The 21,174-nt window shown below is 38.3% G+C and overlaps 1 protein-coding gene across 17 annotated transcripts in view; it reads right to left on the bottom strand.

The window, feature by feature from the left end:
- celf2 (cugbp, Elav-like family member 2) overlaps positions 1 to 21,174 on the bottom strand; it is a 209,125-nt gene that overhangs the window by 133,759 nt on the left and 54,192 nt on the right. For 16 of the 17 annotated variants that reach the window (XM_052118472.1, XM_052118474.1, XM_052118475.1 and 13 more), the window contains exon 1: positions 7,017 to 7,234. The exons of the other annotated variant lie outside the window; for it this stretch is intronic. In XM_052118472.1, the coding sequence (XP_051974432.1) occupies positions 7,017 to 7,135 (119 nt within the window). In that variant the 5' untranslated portion in view covers positions 7,136 to 7,234. Of the gene's footprint in view, positions 1 to 7,016; positions 7,235 to 21,174 lie in introns of those variants that run through there. 17 annotated transcript variants of the gene reach the window in all.

Genomic DNA, 21,174 nt, shown 5'->3' with positions numbered 1-21,174 from the left:
TGAATGTGCAGTGAGGATCGCAGTTTTGTGCTGTTCTTTATAAGAGCTTTTCTTATTTCTTACCTTTCTTACTTTAGTTTTGTGCAATATGTTGTTATATATATTTAGCCTATTTATATGTTGAATGTCTATTAGTTCCTACTCCGCTAGTTAGCCTAATTATACATTATTATCCTTAACACTGACTATTCGAGTAGTCGCTGAAACAACTGACAACTAGTTGATTATGAAAATTGGTAGTTTTGCACATCCCAAGCATCAACCATAGTGGCAAAAACGAAATCATGTCCAGCTTTGTTGTTGATTACAACAAAATATCTAATCACAGCATTATTTAGTTAACTCACCTCTATGTGCTTTTACAATATGTTTAAGAACAAAAAAAGCGCTCCAGATAGCAGTATCTATAATAAAATGACATCAGACAGAAAGAGGTGTTCACTACCTTTAACTGTTGAAGACGCTTACATTTTGTTTTGAATTTTACATGATGTCACGACTGTCAAGTCGGAGCGTTCATAGAATTCAGAGTTTACAACTTATGTTACAAGTTCCACGAAGACGTGAGCGCTTTTTACAAGTCGGAATCTCGTATTTTCAATAATTCTGCCATGATGTGAAAACGCCTTTGGACTAATCCATACTGATCCGTTTTCAATTTGAAAACTTTTTTTCAATGCCACTGGATGTCATGAGTATGTGGTAATGGACAGTGTTTTCCAAAAGCTCAATTTTCAGTGGAGGAAAACGCCATTCTAGTGTGGATGAGACTTGTACACTTGGCGAAATTTAAGTGTGGATGTGACCTTTGCACTAAATTAGATCAACACTATACCTTCAGCCACATGGCCTCTCTCCAAAATCCCGCCCTTTAAAGGCATGTCAGCCAACCCAATGTCAGCAAACACATTAGAGGCAGAGAGCATTTCTAATTGGCTAAAACGTGTGGACCACTCCCCTGACTTGTTTTTGCGAGCCTAGGGCTGTCTCAGCGACAAAGACACCTATTTCAATGTAATCTGTCAGATAGTAGGCACATTTAACCCATGATATAATATATATATATTATATATATTTTTAAATCGCTTAAAGAACCTATAAGCAGCTTGTTAAGTAACCTCGGAAGAAGTGTTCATGCCACTGGCCACAATCTTCCTCTCTTCTTCTTTCATATTTCCTTCTCTTGGGGTTAAGAAGTCTCTCTGATGAAAGCACTTGAGGGCTGATATAATTCTCTCTCACTGAAGATAATGGAATTTAGCTACAAGACGTCTCTCATTCAGTTTCTCCATTTGCTCAATGTCTCGCTCTCTCTCTCTATCTCCCTCACGCTCACTCTCAGGTCAAAGGTTTCCCTGTTCTCCCTCCTGCTATTGTTATTGTTACCTTTCCTTTTATACCTCCTTCTATTCTTTTGTTGTCATGTTTTCCCCCTTTTCCTCACCTCTTCACTTATTTTCTTGGGGGTCCTTGTTCTTTGTGTTCACTCTTTTCCTCTCTCTCTTTCTCACACCTTCTCTGTCTCCCACTTGGGTCTGGACCCAGCTGGCCTATAACACGTATTGATTGACCATGTAGGAGGACAGCGAGGGAACACAAGAGAGAAAAGAGAGAGAGAGAGAGAGAGACGGAGAGAGAGAGAGTGGAAGACAGGCCCAGCAGGCTGCAATGCATAGAGACAAAAATAGTACACCCAGGAGTTCAAACCGCACAAAGAGAGAATGAGAGATGGGTGGGGGCAGGGGAGGTAGATATAGAAATGGATAAAAATGAAGGAGAATATGTTAAAGATGGCAAATATTAGGTGGGAAATAGTACGTAATAGGGTAAAAGCATAGAGTAGGGGTTGGCGGTATGTCCAAAGTCTTTGATATCGCACTAACAATACAGCATAAATCAAAATATAGTCATTTTTGCTACAAATTCAACAAAACAAAAAAAATACGTTTATATATGAATTAATCCTCTTGGGTCTCACATCAATTGAATTATATATTAAAGAAATGTTAAGCTCAACTGTCAGCATTTGTAGCATAAAATCACGGTTACAGTGAGGCACTTACTATGGAGGTGAATAGGGCTAGTCCATAATTGTTAAAATAAACAATGTTTCAAAAGTATAGCCACAAGACATAGACATTGTGTCTGTTAACCTGAATGTGGGCTGTTCTATGTGATTTAAGTGTGATAAAATCACTTATAGAGTTGAGCAGTGTTACGTTGTCATGGCAACGAAGTTGTAATATTGGTATAATTTAGCAACTGATAATCTTAGTAAGTGATTTTATCACTTTAAAATCATGTTAACACATAATGTTTACATCGTGTGGCAATTATTTTTAAACAATGTGTATTTTAATGTTTATGGACCCATTCACTTCCATTGTAAGTGCCTTACCGTACCCACAATTATTATTATTTTATTAAATAAACGAGTGGTCATTTTTGCGGTAATCAACATAATACCACAAATGTTGTCAAGTCAGCTTAATTAGTATTGAACCCATAACCTTCCATTAATGTAGCATGTTGCGATGTTCCTCGGAAATTGTAAATAACAAAACTCAAATGTTGTGTTGTGCATAACAACAGCCCTTTAATAAAAATGTCTTCCTAATCTTGACTCGTTTAGGACACAAACCGCTTTGTATTTTTGCATTACTCCATGTTTTTGTTACTCTCATGTCCCGATCGATCGGCCGCCGATCAAAATCGGCCGATAATTGTCTTAAATCCGCGATCGGCGATCGTGTCTAGATTTAGATCTGATCTTTTTTGCAGCATGCAGGCAATCACACATACACTGCTCCTCTAATGATTGAGTGTTTTCTCAGCCCTTGAAGCATGACAGAATGGCCTCTGGAGGGTGAGTTGTTGGCAATTCTAAGCATTCACAAATGTAAACTTTCAGACATGATGTAACTGAGAAATTATAGCTAAAATAGCTGATCGGGACAACCCTAATTGCAAACATAAAGATATGAACGGTATAACAAAATGTGTACCAATATGCTGTTAAACAGAGTCTGTACTGACACATTTCAACTGTCACACAGTTTACTGTCATACCACCCAGCCCTAGCTTGTAGCCATGTCCATGCAAGTGTGAGCGCACGTAGGGGTGGACACGTAGACGCACAGACGGGCTGTCAGTGGTCTGTCAGACGAGTCTGTTTGGGCTCATGAATAGTTAATTAGCTCTTGGATTATGTAAAACAGTGAGCGTGCTCATTTGGAGGAAAGTATAAACACACAAACATACTTTCAGTTATGGTACGTTACATACTGTACATACTTTGCTTCTGGTTATACACTGTTCTCAGATATGCACCCACACATGAATATGCCCACTGATGAAGTCATAAATGTATCATTGTACAGATTAACCAAACTCACACACACACACACACACACACACACACACACACACACACACACACACAAACACAAATAAAGAAAATATCCTCATAAACACAAGCTCGATTTCACGTATCTTTGCATTCTGAAATGTCAGAACGCAATTTGTATCGTAACACAACTATGCGTTGCATTCTCAGAAAACATTCTGAAAGGCCTCGCAACTATTTGAACGCAAATATTTAGAGCAGGACAAGCTCAGTTTAATACATTGTTCATACCGCAATGCAACTATGCCTTGCATTCTCAGCGCAATGCTTAACAAAGCCTCTCTCCACAGCGGCTGCTATAGCGAGCATTAGCACAAACTTCTTGTTTTGTCAGTTTTAGATTTCTCTCTTAACACTACATGACCCTTACCCAAACCTAACCCTAACTCTAACCCTGACCGGAACTGTCACGACAGAGCAACAGTTTGAAGAAATTCTTGTTGAGTGAGTTAGCTAATTTAGTTTACTATTAGTACTATAAGAGTGTATGTTAAGTATGAACAATGGGACAATGCTGGCATTCACATCTGTGTTTGTGTACATGTGTAGACTATGTTTCTGGCCTAAAACAGACTGTGTAAGCTTGTCATTGTAATCTGGGATCACTAGCCTGTCTAATCTACTATATTAACTCGACCCTTGTTGTTTACATCATCGCCATGTCAACCAGCCGTAATGCTATTATGACACCACAATGCATCAGCAAGCTATCACATTGCATTTCAGCCACAGTACACACCCCTAATATTCATTCCACACACAACACTATTCTGTTATATTGATCTAGAACTAAATCCACTGGCTAAACCACAAAAAACACCCCAAATCAGACTAGAGAACATTTGTGCCTTTTACTATCCCACAATGGCAAACTCTATGAGTGATCTTAGCCCAGTGCAGTGGACCTTACTAGTTTAATTGAACAGATCTCGGGTAGCGAAATTGGAGTTTAAATAAATTTGCCATTTCTCCTCAAGTCCTACATTCATTAAGAAGTCCTTTTCTTCTTTCTTTCTCTTTCTGTCTTCTCCCCATTTATTTGTTTCAACATCCCTCCCCCCATTTGACTCATTAAAGCAGGACCCTGAGAGCACAGGTTACTGCTTCTCATTTATTTTCATTTGAAACTCGCACAGCTCCACTGAGCCACAGCTCGATGTTGGGCACCTAGGGACAGGTCATTCTGCTAAAACACAAAAACACAAAATTGTATGCTAGAATGCACGGTGACAACAGCCTGTCACCACAGGCATAACCACCATCGCCTTGTTTTATCGCAATGAAAGGCTTTCCAAACCTCTAATTGCAGAGTACAAATTCCACGGTTTGCAGCAAAAAGTTGGTGGTGCTGTAAGTGTGGTTTTTAGGAAGAGAGTGTAAGCTTTTATGATGGGCTGTGAAGCACAAACTGCCCTGGTGTCACCCGTGATTGGTTAACTCTTTGTCAACTTCCTGTGAGAAGCACACTAAGAATTAGTTAGCACATTTAAACAGATAATATATTCCTGTTTGTTAGCTTCAAATTAATACACATACATGTATGCCTACATAGACAGAATTAGTTAAGGATCATAATCAAATGTTTTAATGTGACAATGATGCCCAGAAATGGGTTTTGAGACTAGGATGCCAAAAAATTCACTCTAGGTAAGCAGCTCACTAGGTTTTGTGACTATAATATAAAACAATTCTATCTAGGTAGGCACCTCACTGGGTTTCGGGACTGTGATGCCCAAAAATGCTGTCAACAGTAGGTAGATAATTCATTAGGTTTTGAGACCAAGAGCTCCAAAATTGCAGTCTAGCTAGGCAGCTCACTAGGTTTGGAGACGGTGATGCCCAAAAATGCTTTCTAGGTAGGCAGCTCACTAGGCTTGGAGACTGTGATGCCAAAAATGCCATATGGGTAGGCAGCTGACAAGATTTTGAAACACAGCTGTGGTATTACCCTGCTAAAAAGTAAACAGCACAACAAAAGACTTTTCAGAGCTGTCCAATATCAGTAATATTGCACCTTACAATCAATCGTAATTATAGTCATCGCATTTCTAGACATCATTACATGGTACATTCAGAATCAGATGGATTGAAGTTAGGCACAGCAGCATAAAAGACCTCAATGAATGAAGCATTACATCAAACATTGGGGCAAGAGCAATATATTTATTTAAAGTCCTGACATGTTTAGCTTTCCCATGTATTTAACTCATCATAAATCATTTTTTGCATCAAACAAACTATAAACGCTCTAAAGAACGCTGATTCACCAAATAGTCATATGGTCGCATCTCTCTAATGACTGTGCCCGCACACGTGTGTGTGTGTGTGTGTGTGTGTGTGTGTGTGTGTGTGTGTGTGTGTGTGTGTGTGTGTGTGTGTTTGATTGCTTTGTGTTAGGCAAAGTATTGATACTAAATGGTTCCATTTGAAATGTCTTTATTGGAGGGGGTTGAGACAGATATGCGTGTACATTTTGCACCAGAAGACCTGACAGTGTACAGTCATTGGAGAGATTCATGCTCCTCTGGGGCTATTTTAAAAGCCATTGAGCATGAGCACAATGAATGAGTAAAAGGCAATAAATCTACTGTTTAAACCAACATGGCCACCTCTCCGGCCCAACTAATGCCTCACACCCCATTAAATTCCACACATTAAACACCTGTGTTATTAACCGCCCATAACCCTGGGATAAAAACCAACCTGATGCGGCCTGATTGGCACCCTTCTCCTGCACTTCTAAAACAAATGATCAGAGAGACTTTCTCTCTAGTTCGCTCTATTTCTCCAATTAATCACCCCTCCACCCCATGCACCCAAATGCCTCTCAAGACCCCCACCCCTCTACAAAACCCAATCGGGAGAGAGGCATGCAAACAAAAGCAGACATCTTTTTAGTGGCGGGACAGGGCTTAACCCCTCCTGATTGTCTCTCTGTCTTTTTTAATGCGATTATTACATCCAAACAAACTCTGAATTTAGTCAATGCCAGTGTGTTTGCATACACAAACACACACAAATATACCCATACCCTTTTTGGGATGCATTAATACAGATTAGGACTGCGACCGCAATAAGTGCAGGTAGGCGACTATAATAAGTGAGCACAGTGATTCGCATTTGGCATGCACAATTTGCATGCACAATTTTACTATCAACAATGGTAATGTCTTTTTCTGTCACTCAATCATATGCACATAATCCTGCATGCATGCTGAGTATATGATGAACGCGCTCTTCCACGCACACACTTCTTTATACCTGTATCAACTCTTCAGTCTTTGAGAGGCTCAAACCGCAGGGAAGAGAATCGCAAGAGGGAAATGTTACAAGCTGCGCATTTTTACGCTTAGGAAGACAAGTGCAGGGGGTGTAGCGCAGGCAGGGTTCCGCAATTTAAAAAACACAACCGTACACTCACACACACACATCCATAGCACTCAAACAGCCTAAAGAACAGGCAAAACCAGAGGGTTGCTGTCAGCCAAACATTCCTGAAATAGCTCGCTGTATACCTGCAGCTACGGATGTCAAACACTTGCCAGATCTAGTGTGAGTGAGTGAGTGTGTGCATGCATGTCTTTGTGCGTTGTCCAGGGACAGCTTTACCTCAACAGCAGTTCCTCTGCAGTCCTCATGGAGACAGCGCTGTTCACCGTGGATGAGTATCGCATGCTGTCTACACACACACTCGGCACAAAGCCCAGCTCAGACGAGTGCTCCAACATTGCCGTTACTCCGAACACAAGAACGCACTACACACACTCTATCCTTGTGCTTTTGGCTGTGGTGCTTGTGCACTAGCCTTTTCTCTCTGGTGTCTGAATCCTCCCCTCTCTCTCTCTCTCTCTCTCTCTCTCTCTCGCTCTAACACTTCCACCCTTCCTCCTCCCCTGTCCCTCCCTCCTCCCGTCTGATTCACTGGGCTGTGATAACCCAATCTGACAGCTCATGTTGTTTTTGGGCCAGAGCTAGTGCTGTTACCCTGGTGTTTGCTAGCTTGGAGAAGCCTGCTGTGGCCCAGGACACCCCACACCCTGTGAGGACAGCTCATATCTCGTCTCACCATTCTAGAAGAGAATAACAACTAAAGGAGTGGACATTCAAACATTTTGCAAAAGTAGTTAAGACTAAAGCTTTGGTTCTTGATTACATAGGACATTACAGTATGTCCAGACTGGCAGCTTACTATATATCAAGAACGTCCATCTTTGTTCTAATGTTATTTTGAACTAATGTGGTTAAAATAGACTTTCCTGGCTTTACTGACCTTTAAGGTGGGTTTACGCTACACAATTTGTTTAATCTGAAAAAAATATATATATATCAAAAAATTACTAGGTTTCATACACCGACGTTGTAGATGGCTATAGATCAAAACTGACCAAACAACTAAGGATCACACTTTACCCAACTGTAAAGTCAATCATATCCAATCGCAAATTATGTGAAAACTGATGCCTTCCCTTTCTTGGAGACACACGACAGATGTAAACAAACATGTACAGGAGCATTGCTGTTATCGTTGCCATTATTGTTGCTGTTTCTCTGTGTTGTGAAAGACACGGCCAAACATATTTAGGTGGGGACCTGGGTGGGAAGATGCAGCCAATACAGCCCCAAGAGACAGTAGAAGGTGAGTGCCGTTAAAAGGTAAGCCCCATTTTGAGTGCTTTTTCGCCGTCTCCATTTCTGGAGCTTTGTGGCCCGGCACTCTTAATTTCCATTGGCTTCTCGCTGACTTTAGATTTGACTCATGGAGCAACATACACTACAAGATTTACACTGTAGTTATGGATAGTCACTCAAAAATAACAAACATCTTAGATATCCTTTCATTAGAAATCATAGTTGGAGGGTAAGAAATTGGAGTCGGAACCCAGCATACACTATGAGGTTTTCTGTGAAATCTGTCAACACATGTTCATTTCAACATATACTGAAAAATCTAAAAATCTAAAAAAGTCTTTTAGCAGATGCTTTTATCCAAAGTGACTTACAAATGAGGAACAAAACTTCCTCCTTTAAAAAGTCAGCAATATCTACAGTATTGCACTACCAAGTTCTCACAGTGGCTTTTTTTTTTTTTTGCATTAAGTGTTGATTGGTTAAGTGCTTGTGGAATAGTTGTGTTTTTGGCTGTTTCTTGAATGCTGAGATGGTATCAGCAGATTGTGTGAAGGTTGGAGGCTCATTCGACTACAGAGGGTCAGAGGGAGTGAATGATCGTAAAATGGATTTTGGGAGTAGTGAATTGAAGAGGGAGTTGTTCCATTGGCTGTCCTAAAGGCCAGAGTCAAAGCTTTGAATTTGATGCGGGCAGCTACAGGAGTGAAATCATGAGTGGGGTAACATGAGCCCTCTACGGCTGATTGAAGACCAGATGCGCTGCAGCGTTCTGGACCATCTGCAGTGGCTTATTAGCTAAAAGACCAGCCAACAGGGCATTACAGTAGTCCAGTCTTGAAATGACCAAAGCTTGAATCAGGAGCTGTGTAGCAGCAAGGTCTGAAAGTCATCAGTTAATGCATTATGAACTAACAATGAACAATTGTATTTTTATAAACTAATATTAACCAAGATTAATAAATGCTGTAAAAATATATGATTCATTTTTAGTTTATGATATCTAATGCATTAATGTTAACAAACTGAACCTTTTTGTGAAGTGTAACCATGACTATTTGGTAACTTTGCTGTTTTGGCAGAAATGATGGTACTGTGGTGCATTTATTGTAAGGGTTATAAACTGGACATTTTTTCTTTGGTCTGAGTGGTTCATCCTGTCCGCTTCACCAAATTTTGAGACAAGGGCTTGATGCAGGATAGGTTTTGCATCAGTACAACTTTTCAACAGTGTGTTTTCTGCAAAGACAATACCAGAGGCTTATTTTTGTGAGGACCATTGTTTTGATAAATTAGTTCGGCAGTGGGAAAGCAGAAAACCACCAGGGATGTGGATTAGTTTATCTGAGAGCTCTCAGTGTGTGTGTGTGTGTGTGTGTGTGTGTGTGTGTGTGTGTGTGTGTGTGTGTGTGTGTGTGTGTGTGTGTGTGTGTGTGTGTGTGTGTGTGTGTGCTCTATGTGCAGTTCTAAGAAGCCAATTTTCCCTCCCAATAGGCACATTTTGTTAAATAGTCACACTCATGTGAAAATAACCTCTTGTCATTGCTCTTACTTTTCACCATCTGTTTCTACCTCTCCATCCCTCTCTTGTTCTCTCTGTTCCAGAAAAACATACTTACGTCTTCGCTTTTCTCACTCTTTCTCTCCCTTCAAAATGTCTCCCAGATCTGCCTGTTTTAAACTGCATCCTGTTTATTACGGCTCATGAAAGTTTCATCGTGAGAAAAACACATTGGAGGATCAAGGGCATGATTCATTAAAGGACAAAATTCTGTGTTGCACCTTGTGCGCTTGGATCTTTCATAACACTTGCAATAATTGGCAAAGTAATTTGTTTACCAAACACCTGCTATCCTGAGCTGCCCCATTAAACGTCCTAAAAACGTATCTAGTGAAAGAGATGCACATCTCGCAATGGTTTACTGGCTTCCAAAATATATGTTTCTTCTGATGCTCATAGGGGATTAGGGTTCTAGTATGTAAACTGATTTCGATTACAGATGTCATGCAAATAAAATTGGTTAGAAGCGTAAAATTACCAGTTCCAAATGTCTCTCTCTGTTCAATCTGTTTCCTTTTATGTCTTTCTGTCTGGCTGTTACTAACACAACCCTCTCTGCCAGTCTCCTGTGAGCTAGTCAGTGTAAATGTATTGGTTGTTCAACAGCAGTCGTTTCTGAGTGGCATGCGTAGAGCCACATGTGGGCAGGAAACTTAACAGCTATACGAAAATGCCAAATGTATTACAGATCAATTCTAATTTGCACTGTTTTTCATTGCCATTACCAAAAGCCATTTGCGTTTCAGAGGTCTCTTTTTGGCATTTGTTTTGTAATGAGGAAATCTACATGTCTGTCTGCATGAAGGTTGAAGTCAAGCTATTACTGACAGTCTTAGATGAAATATACTGTATGCCAGGCATGATCCCTGGTTTCCTGTGATCTATGCCAACAGCATTTGATTAGTTGTGTCTGCAGATACCTGATCACAGTCAATTGAATGAGTCCATGGGGCCCATTATGAGCGATTAGTGCATTAATTGAGAAGAGAAGAGAAGAGAAGAGAAGAGAAGAGAAGAGAAGAGAAGAGAAGAGGATAGGATAGGGAAGATAAGACAAGATGAAATGAGACAAGACGAGACAAATGCAATCCATAAGTGAGGAGACAAGCAAGTTAGAGTGATAGAGTGAAAAGAGATGAGATATCGGCATGCACCGACACAGTGCCCCTGGTCAATGTGCACACCACACACACACACACACACACACACAAACAACCACACACACACAAAGCCAAACCAGGCTGATTATAAAATCATGTTCAGTCCATTGCACAAACATAACATCCTCCGTCAACTCATTGTATTGCATTTACAGTTTAATGAAATGACCTACTTAAGAGTATCTTTCCATATAAGCCACTATCTTCCTTTCTCTTCCATCTCCTTGCCTTCCTCTATGTGTTTCTGCATTATTTCCAGTCTCTCAATCCTCTATTCCATTTTATTCTCATGTCACTATACCGATCTTATTCACTTCTGTTTAATACTAATTACTCACTATCTCTATCTCTGTGTACCTTACAGTTTTCTGGTGGTCTTTAAGGGTGATTACAAGTTCAATGCCAAATCGCTCTTAGCCATGACAACCTGCATTTAAAGTCTGTCTATGCCGCAAATGGTTGGCAGGCTAATATAAGATTGGACAACTGAGCATTTCCTCCAACAAAAGTCATAAAATGTCCAGGTAAAATCGACTTAGCGTTTTAGACGAAGCCTTCAAAACAGTGTTCAAGGCTATACACAGGACATGACATGCACTGGGGCTACCACGCTATTCATGGCTCCATTCAAGACATTGCAAGAGTGTGCATTTATTTAAGCAGGTCAGCCTGACGTCAAACCTCCAGAGGTTCTGCCTTTATTATTAAATGTTATCAAGCCTTAAAAAGATGGAATATCAAAGGAATATCTCACTGAATGCAGAAACAAAGCGAGAGAGACAGGGAGAGATGTTGGTTGTTTTGTCTGAATGTGAGGGTTCGTCTGAGCTCAGGTTAGCATTAATAAAATAAGGATTACGTGACGTCAGCGTTGTGCGATTTCACCTCTTCAAAGCAACGTTTGCCTTTTCCTGACAGGCTCTCTCAGACTGTTTTATCTCGCTTTGTCACTCTCAGGCCTAAAACCTCTCATCTCTATCAGAATGGTGTCCATGCGGACCCTTGGAAAAAAAGAAGACCCTAAATTCATTCCCTCCATTTCTCTCTCTCTTTCTGCAAAAGGAATGCACCAAAATACAGATGAATTATTTAGTTTTTTTTCCCCCCCAAAGAAAAGGCTTGGCGCAGCAGTTTGAAAGAAAGAGCTGCTATAAAACATGCATGAGATACACGAGTCCACAATCAGCCTGCTGATATGAAGAAATAATCTTATCTTACACAGCATCAAAGTGTAGCAGAGAATTGTTCTAAAGTTTGATAAATTCATATGAGATGGATCCCCTGTTGTTCCTGTCATTACGGCCAATCGAAAAACAAACTCTGCCCCCTTCTAATTTTTGGACAGCCAATCGGCAGAGATTAGAGACACAAAGGCCCAATCCCTGAATGGCAGATAGAGTGAAGCGTTTGAGGAGCGTTAATGACGGCGTGACTATTCACGATGCTGCAGTCGGTGGATCAAAGGTTTGGCAGGGCTTGTGCGTGTGTTTAGAGGGAAAGGAGAAAAGCTTATAAGAAAGTGAAGTGCTTGTTAATCTTTGGAAATAGATGTGTGCCTTTTCAAATGTACGTCAGAGGTCTGCATAATGAACTGACCTGACCATACCAAAACCGAAATCACTCACTTGCATCAGAAAATGTGACAAATTAATTGATTTCAATGGGGATGGTGCATCACAAGGACAAAAAATGCAAGGGTTTGTAAAAGTAACACTGAAAAGTTGACGACAGAGCACTCTGACGTAGGCATCCGGTGGCCAATGCAAATTTTTCAGAGAAGACTGATTGCACTGTGAATTCGGCGGTAGTTCAAAGTTCTTTCGCTGAAATCGGTCTAAGCCTACTGAAAGACGCATCACTGCCCCCAGTAGGCACAGTGATAAGCTGAAGATTGTATAGATTATTATCAATATATAGCTATATATATATGGATTTTCTGGCCATATCTAAATAGTGCTGCTCGTTGCACAATAGTCTTTGTCTCTTCAGACATATTTCTCAACACAACTTTGGTAATGTGTAAGCGGCAGGGTAAATCGCATCGGATGCATCTGGTGGATGACATGGCGCTTTCTAAAATTCATAACAATAATTTTCTACAGTTTCTACCAGTTTCTACCACAAACGTTCAGCGTCAAAATTGTGCTGTGCCATGGAGCACATTTTGCATTGATTTCTATTACAACCCCAATCCCTAAAAAGATGGGACAGTATGAAAAATGCTGATTTGTGAAATATATTCACCCTTTGCTATATCAAAAGCACTACAACTACACATTATATGTTGTTTTTCCTTGTGAATTCCATTGTTTTTTGAAAATCGACAATCATTTCAAATCAGATGATTGCAACACACTCCAAAAAAGTTGAGACAGGGGCAATTTAAGACTAATTACAATTTGACGAGTTGAAATAACAAGGCGATGTGCAACAGGTGAGGCAATCGTATCATAGTACTGTATACTGTATAAGGACCCTCCATAAACAGCCTAATCCTTTAAGAGCAAGGACCATTCGAGACTTCTCAATTTGCCAACAGATACTTCATTAAATAATCCAGCATTTTGAGACCAATGTTCCCAAAAGACAAATTGGAAGGATTTCGGCATTTCGCCCTCTACAGTGGACAATACAGATAAAGATTCAAGGAATCTGGTCAAATCTTTGTGCATAAAGGGCAAAACGAAAACCACTTCAGAATGCACGTGATCTCTGAGCCCTAAAAATCATAATTCGTCTGTAATGGATATCATGAACATGGGCTTGGGATAACTTCCAACATCACTCGCCGATGCATCCACAGATGCAAGTTAAGACTTTACTATGCAAAGCAGAAACCCTACAGGGGCTTCAATGGATGCCTCGTAAGCAGTGTCTGTTGATTTTCAGGGGTAATGTGAGTGCATATTTTTTAAGCTGTTTATACAGATATATACAAAGCATAAAAATTTATTACAAGGGGATTTTTTGCCCATACATTTTACATTTAGGGGCAATTTTGTTCATTTCGAAGCAGTGCATCTGGCAATTTCGGACCTAATTACAAAATAAATAGATAAAATAAAATAAATGTATTACAAAAAATTCAACGGTTTGCAAAAGTTACACTCTGTAATGTGAACAAAAGTTGACAACAACTCACTCTGATGTAGGAATCAGGCGACCAATGAGAATCTCAGAGAGGCGGTTCCAGTTAGGCTTTGGAAAATCAAATTTGCTGTATTGCTGCTTGATTTTCAAACTGACTAAGCTCTTTCCACACCCTCAAGACAGACCTCGCGCACTCATCCGCATGTTCTGAGCTTTTGTCCAGTTTTAAATGCCTATAGTAGGGACTTTAAAATCTTTAGGTAACAACGTTTTTAAATAACAATTTTAAATAACATCAAAAAAAGATTATTTTCCTCACCCTCTCTCTCTCACACATGCACTCTTCCAAGCGGCACGTACAATAAGACAGGCAGTCGGACATGTTCTATTTTCAGCTATTAGGAGACAGAAATTAATTTGTCACCTTTCATTAGAGGCCTGATGCTGGAGTTCTGTCTCTTCAATTATTTCCTTTAAGAGCACACATTCACACCCCAACACACACACACACACACACACACACACACACACTGAGGCTATTTGGCACCACTATTTATTAGGAAAAATGTTTTGCACGGAAAGACACTTATTTTTTATTTATATATTTCAGGTCCATATTTGACCTAACTCTGTGTGTGTGTCTGTGCGAGTTATAGTTGTGAAAGCTTTAGAAGTAGAATAAGGACTGTTGTGTTTTTCAATGCAGATTTGTCTGTGTAGACACTTCAAAGCCAGCACGCTTTTTCTAAGACTGACAGGAAAACAGAATAGGTAGAGAATCTGTTCATTAGGATGCTAATGAGAGAGAGAGAGAGAGAGAGAGAGTGATAGAGACAGAGAGAGAGTGATAGAGACAGAGAGAGAGAGTATTTTTGGCTCTTGAGGAGCATGAAAATAATCTAAATATTTCTAACTCTTTCTGTGAGGAGCTGTCAACTGAGGTGCTGTGGAACATCGTCCTCAACGTCATATCGTAAAATAATTATAAAAGAATGCCAATGAATGACTTCTCACCCATTCCCCACCTTCTCTCTTACCATTTTTCAAAATGTTTTTATTTAAAATTGTTCACCCAGGGTTATTTTTTTGACTCTGGGTTAATCTAATCCAGCATTAGCATTGTTTTACGCAATGAACAGCTGAGCTAGTGAAATCGAATGATATGCAAATGTAGGCGGTCATATGTTAATGAGCTCCTGGTCATTACTTTATAAACAGTGTTGGGTACAATCCTCTTACAAAGTAACTAGTTACTTAAATATAGCTACTTTTTTAGTGAAGTAGTGTAATACATTACATTTTTAATTCTTTTAATCAGATTACAATTACTGACTTTCAATTAATTGTATTACTTTAACACCTACTTCTAAAATAATATTGTTTATGTAGAATATATGTGAAACGTGAATTATTGCCGCATAATGATTCATTGAAAAGAAAACACGTTTGGTGCTGAGTGTATCACGATGTGTGCGACGAGGAAATACAGACATTTTGAATTTGTTGAGCAGAAAAGTGTTTAAGAAAGTAATTTAAAAGTAAAGAAGTTAGTAATATGATTACTTTCCCCATTAAGTAATTAGCAAGGTAATCTCATTACATTTTTAGAGAAGTAATTCGTAATTTGTAGTGAATTGCTTTAGGAACCCAAACCTATAACCATGCTGATTTCGGAATGAACCATTTTTGCAGTTTAGTTTCAATAAATAGTCTAGTTGGACTAGGGAGGATGCTTTGCATTGTGAACGTGTGTGTGTGTGTACAATATTAAAGGCACAGAAGTGATTTCAATTGATCAACACTTCTTTCAACCTTGAAAAGTCATCTCCACACACACATTCGCAAATGCATACACACATGCATGACAATGATGACGGAGGCCAGAGGCACAACTCTGAGGGGGGTTGCACATTTCTTTCACCCATACCTCACAAATGAATGAGAAGACATCCTCTCTCTCGCTCTCTAGCAAGCATTCCTCTGGATATGAGGCTGTCAACCTGACACTCATGTCTGGACTGGTTCATCTGCTCTGTGAGTGTGTGTGCACTGAAATAGCTGAAATCCTGTTATATCCTGCTCTATTTTGGCATCAACCACCTGAAATGAATTTGCATCATCTGAACACCCTTTGCTGGATTGGTGTGTGTGTGTGTATTTCAATATGCGATCAATTTAGAGATTTTTTTGCTATATTATGTATGTGTGTGTGAGGTTAATGGCTAAGTCACTGACTGGTCAAATCCAATAGGAGGGTGTGATGATTGATGGACCTGTCTGGACTGTGAACATGTCTCACACACACACAAACACATGCTCATTGTGACAAATCGTCTTCTTAACCTTGTGCGACCCTGCGTCCACTTGTGTGGATGTTGTATTGGCTTCACTATATGCAACGCATAATTGAAATGAATTTAAAAGGGTTAACTTCTGCCGCACCGAGTCACGTGACACAACAGCATGCCATTGATTTTCCTTAAGCGGTCCTACGGATTCAACAAAAGTGCTTCTGGTAGTTTTAAAAATCTGTTAATTTTTCGCGCATCAGCGCCCTGATAAACATATGTCCACATTTGTGGAAACTCGTACTGCATTTCCTCAAAAGTTGAAAAAACATGTTAGTTGTTGTGAATAACATTAAACATCTGTGGGTTATTTCGCTTCATTTTAATATTCATTTAGTTGTATTTTATTTTGTTATCTCTGTGTAATACGGTTCTATTCATTAACATTATTTCATGCATTCCTATATATTTACTGTGCATTTTCACATTGAGTTTACATGTGTTCATCCGAAGCTGAAAAATCTTGCTTTCAGACTCTCTATATGGAGTTAGGATGAAAATAAGATTAATTTTAAGCGGTTCTGAGACCAGTGAAGACAAACAGCACACTGAAGGTTAAGTCATTCACTAAATAGGGAGCAAGGGAGCATCCTATAGCTTTCTTTACAGCTAAGTGCATTCAATCCTAAAATTCTTTCATAAGTTCAGTTTCAGGCTGCAGATGATGTTTGGACCACTCAACATGTTTGGTAGACATGGACAAATGGTAATCAGTACATAGATTCAGAATTTATAATGTATAATTTTATTTTAACATGGTTGGAAGTAATTGGATGATCCTAGCCATTACTTTTAATCTGAATTATTTATTCAGCCTTACAGAAAATCCGCTGTAGTGTCTATAACGTCTTAAAAACATGAATAAGTAACAATCCTGGAAACATAATAAACAATTTGTTGAAAACAATCTGTTCCAAACCCACATAGTTCCAACCAGATCTCATTAATATTCACAGCTATTTGCACATAACATTTAAATCTACATATTTGTACATTTGTATTTACAGCATGAGAAATGTAAAACTATTTACAAATCTTTTATATTACAAATATATTTGCATAGTTACATTTTTACTAAACTTAGCCCTAACCATTTCTTAACAATGTTAAAAAACAAGACGTAAATGCCAGATACGTTTAATCACAATTTATCCAGAAAAATGGCAAAAAGATGTACAAAAGTAGTGCAAAATGGCACCAGAAATCACGTAACAGAATGAAACCGTTATACGGTTAAAATAATTAAATATGTCAACTGTGTTAAATAAATAACATGTAACATTTAATTAATCTCATTGATTATACATATAATAAACAATTAATTCCATGAATTCTATAACAGGATTCATAAAAATTTGAACGTATTCTTTTTTTTTTATTTATCCCTTTTTCTCCCAGTTTGGAATGCCCAATTCCCACTACCTAGTAGGTCCTCATGGTGGCGCTGTTAGTCACCACAATCCGGGTGGCGGAGGACAAGTCTCAGTTGCCTCCGCTTCTGAGACCGTCAATCCACGCATCTTATCATGTGACTCGTTGTGCATGACACTGCAGAGAAACCCTAATTGCGACCACGAGGAGGTTACCACATGTGACTCTACCCTCCCTAGCAACCGGGCCAATTTTAATGCTTAGGACACCTGGCTGGATTCACTCAGCATGCCCTGGATTCAAACTTGTGACTCCAGGTGTGATAGTCAGCGGCAATACTCGCTGAGTTACCTAGGCCCCCATCTAAAGTTATTCTTAAGTAAAATTATTTACATTGTAGATTCTGTCAATGTGTCAAAATTGTATGTATAAGTGTCAATGTAAATGAGTGCTTTAACCACACTTACATAAGAATACATATGAATACTAATGATATCACTTTGGTACTTCTCAAATATGAATAAATTAAATTCAAACATGGCACGTTGCACCAAGTTTGGCATTAGTTTTCAATCATTAATCATCACTCATGTGTGAATATGATTTGAAAGGAAGATTTTCAGTAAATAATGACTTAAAGTTTCATCTGTTCCTCGCAGAAAGCTATAGGATGGCTTCAAAAGACTTGGACAATAGCACACAAGTTGTATCGACTACTTGTATTATACTTTAATGGTAATCCAATCCTTTTAGGAGCTCGACGCTCTCAGTCCCCATCCACTTCCATTGTATGGAAAAGATAAGCTTGGACATTCTGCCAAATATATTTCTCTGTATTTCATGGAAGAAAAAACCTACAGGTTTGGAATGACATGAGGGTTAGCAAAGGCTGACAGAATTCTCATTTTGAAGTGTAATTGTAGTATAAATTGCTATATATACTCTGCATGTTGTGCGTATGCTGTGTCATGAAATTATATGCACAGTTCCCATGTAAATGTTCTCTCTGTTTCCCAACAAATGTATTTAAAGCAGATGAAATAACAGTCTCTTTTCCTCTTTAAGTCTGTGTGTGTATGACAGGCCACTCTTTGCTGTCTAACTGATTTAGAGTCACCATACACACATTCGTACAAAGTCACATTTTGGTATCTCCATCCCAGATCTCATAAATATGAATCCCCTGTGAGCTCATTAGCATGGCCACACTGAGCTGCACTGCCATCTAGTGAGACACTTCCTCTCATGAATATTCAGTGCGAGGGGGGGCCCAGCAGTCGTTAGAGGAGAAAGATCTGAGACAATAACCCAATCAGGGATGAGGGATGGGACTTTGTGTGCGAATGTGTAATTAAGCAGAGTATTCAGACATGAAGTCATTCAGGGTATCTCTGATTAGAAGCTTTAGTTTATTCACACACACGGTCTAAACTGTCGACTAGCTGAACAACAAATGCAAATATTTTTTTTTTTTTGTGAAACATACAAAAATATGCAATGAATGAAGGCAAAATATGCTGCTGTTTAGTGACGTGACATTTGTTTGAAGGAATAGTTCACCCCAAAATTCTTTAGATCCCGACATATCAACTTTGATAGATGAAAGTGTTTACATTGGAGACAAAAGTAAATAAAAGTGTTTACGATTACGTTTCATGTTTTATTTCATGTCATGAAACATTTGACATAAATAAATACATATCAAAGTATCTTCTTTATTTATGTACAGCCAATTTTCATTATAGTTATATTTATCGATTGCAACATTCTATGATGTATATAATTATTTCATGATATATCTATTCAATTTTTTTCCACAAAACTTCATTTCAAGGCATATTTAATGTCAATTTTTGTTTCACTTTAATAAATATATTAATAAATTGCATGATTTATTTATACTTCCATTTCATTGCTTTTGTTTTATTATTTATTATTTTATTTTTATTCAAACTATTTTTGTTTCCAGAATTTCATGATTTCATAATATTAACTTTTTTAAAATAATTTTGTCTGCTATATAGTTTCAATGCATCTCACATGTCAGATTTAATGTCACTTTTCATTTTACATTAATAAATACATAATACATTTATTTATTTATAATCATATTTCATTATAATTTAATTTTTATTATTTGTATTATTTTTAAAAAAAAATACATAACTTGGTAACACTTTCTATAAAGCCCATATTTATAATGCATTGTAAAGGCATTATGCATGTATTATACTGCATTCATAATGTCTCATAATACACATTATAATAAGCCATAACTTCTCATAAATAATTACAATATAGTTATAATACATAATACTTCCCCTATTCATATTCTAATGCATTATAACACAAGCAACATCCAATTTTAACCCAGCATATGTTAATATTTATTTGTATTTTTCGTAATATATTACAATTTACATTGAATGGGTGGGTGTGGCCAAGCGACGTCTGTGGTGAGCGAGGCTGGGAGAGAATGAATTGTAAGGGTTGACACCTGTGGGAAGTTATCTCTAACAGCTGTTTGTGTTTACAGTGAGAGCTGGAGAGAGATAAAACAGCAGCCATAGCTACAGTAAGAGAGAGAGACTGACCTGAGTATGCGTGTCCTGCTGAAAAGCAAACCGTGTGTGTTATACTGAAAGGTAGTGTAAATAAACAAACTTATGTAGATTGTTTATCAGGCTCCCGCTTCCTCCTTCCTACCTGAACAAGAGACTTATCACAGTACTGTATTTAACTTTTAGTATGACTTGTAATGTCTTATAACCACTTAAAATACCTTATGGATGTTTATAAGAAGACATTGCTATTGTCAATTAAAGCACAAACACACACATTTACATTTATGCATTTGGCAGACGCTTTTATCCAAAGCGACTTACAGTGCCTTTATTACAGGGACAGTCGCCTCGGAGCAACCTGGAGTTCAGTGCCTTGCTCAGGGACACAATGGTGGTGGCTGTGGGGATCGAACCGACAACCTTCTGCTTAACAGTTAAGTGCTTTAGCCCACAACGCCACCACCACTGTGTTAATGCATTATACACTAAAGTATAACTATGAATTGGTAAGTATTATAATTGTGGTTACAATTATTTATGAGAAGTTATAACATATTATAAGGTGTATTATGAGACATTAATACTGTATTATAATACCTTTACAATGCATTATAAATATAAGCTTCAGAGAAAGTGTAACCAAATTTTGTAATGCCAAAATTTCACAATTACTTAATATGTTAAGTGTTAATACAGTATATATTGAAACTATTATGGATTAATCCAAATGATTCTGGATGAATTTTAGAGATTATATATACTTTTAGCCAAAAGTTTGTAATAATGTACCAATTTTGCTGTTTCGGAAGGAAATTTGTTCTTTAATTCACCAAAGTGGCATTCAACTGATCACAAAGTGTAGTTAGGACATTACTGATGTAAAAAAACAGCACCATCACTATTTGAAAAAAGTCATTTCGGATCAGATCTAGACAGGCACCATTTCCAGCAGCCATCACTCCAATACGTTATCCTTGAGTAATCATGCTAAATTGCTAATTTAGTACTAGAAAATCACTTGCCATTATATTAAACACATTTGAAAGC

The sequence above is a fragment of the Xyrauchen texanus genome, chromosome 45 (assembly GCF_025860055.1).
Source record: "Xyrauchen texanus isolate HMW12.3.18 chromosome 45, RBS_HiC_50CHRs, whole genome shotgun sequence".
Taxonomy (NCBI): Eukaryota; Metazoa; Chordata; class Actinopteri; order Cypriniformes; family Catostomidae; genus Xyrauchen; species Xyrauchen texanus.
The sequence above is the reverse complement of the archived record's forward strand: the minus strand, read 5'-3'. Positions and strand labels throughout refer to the sequence as shown.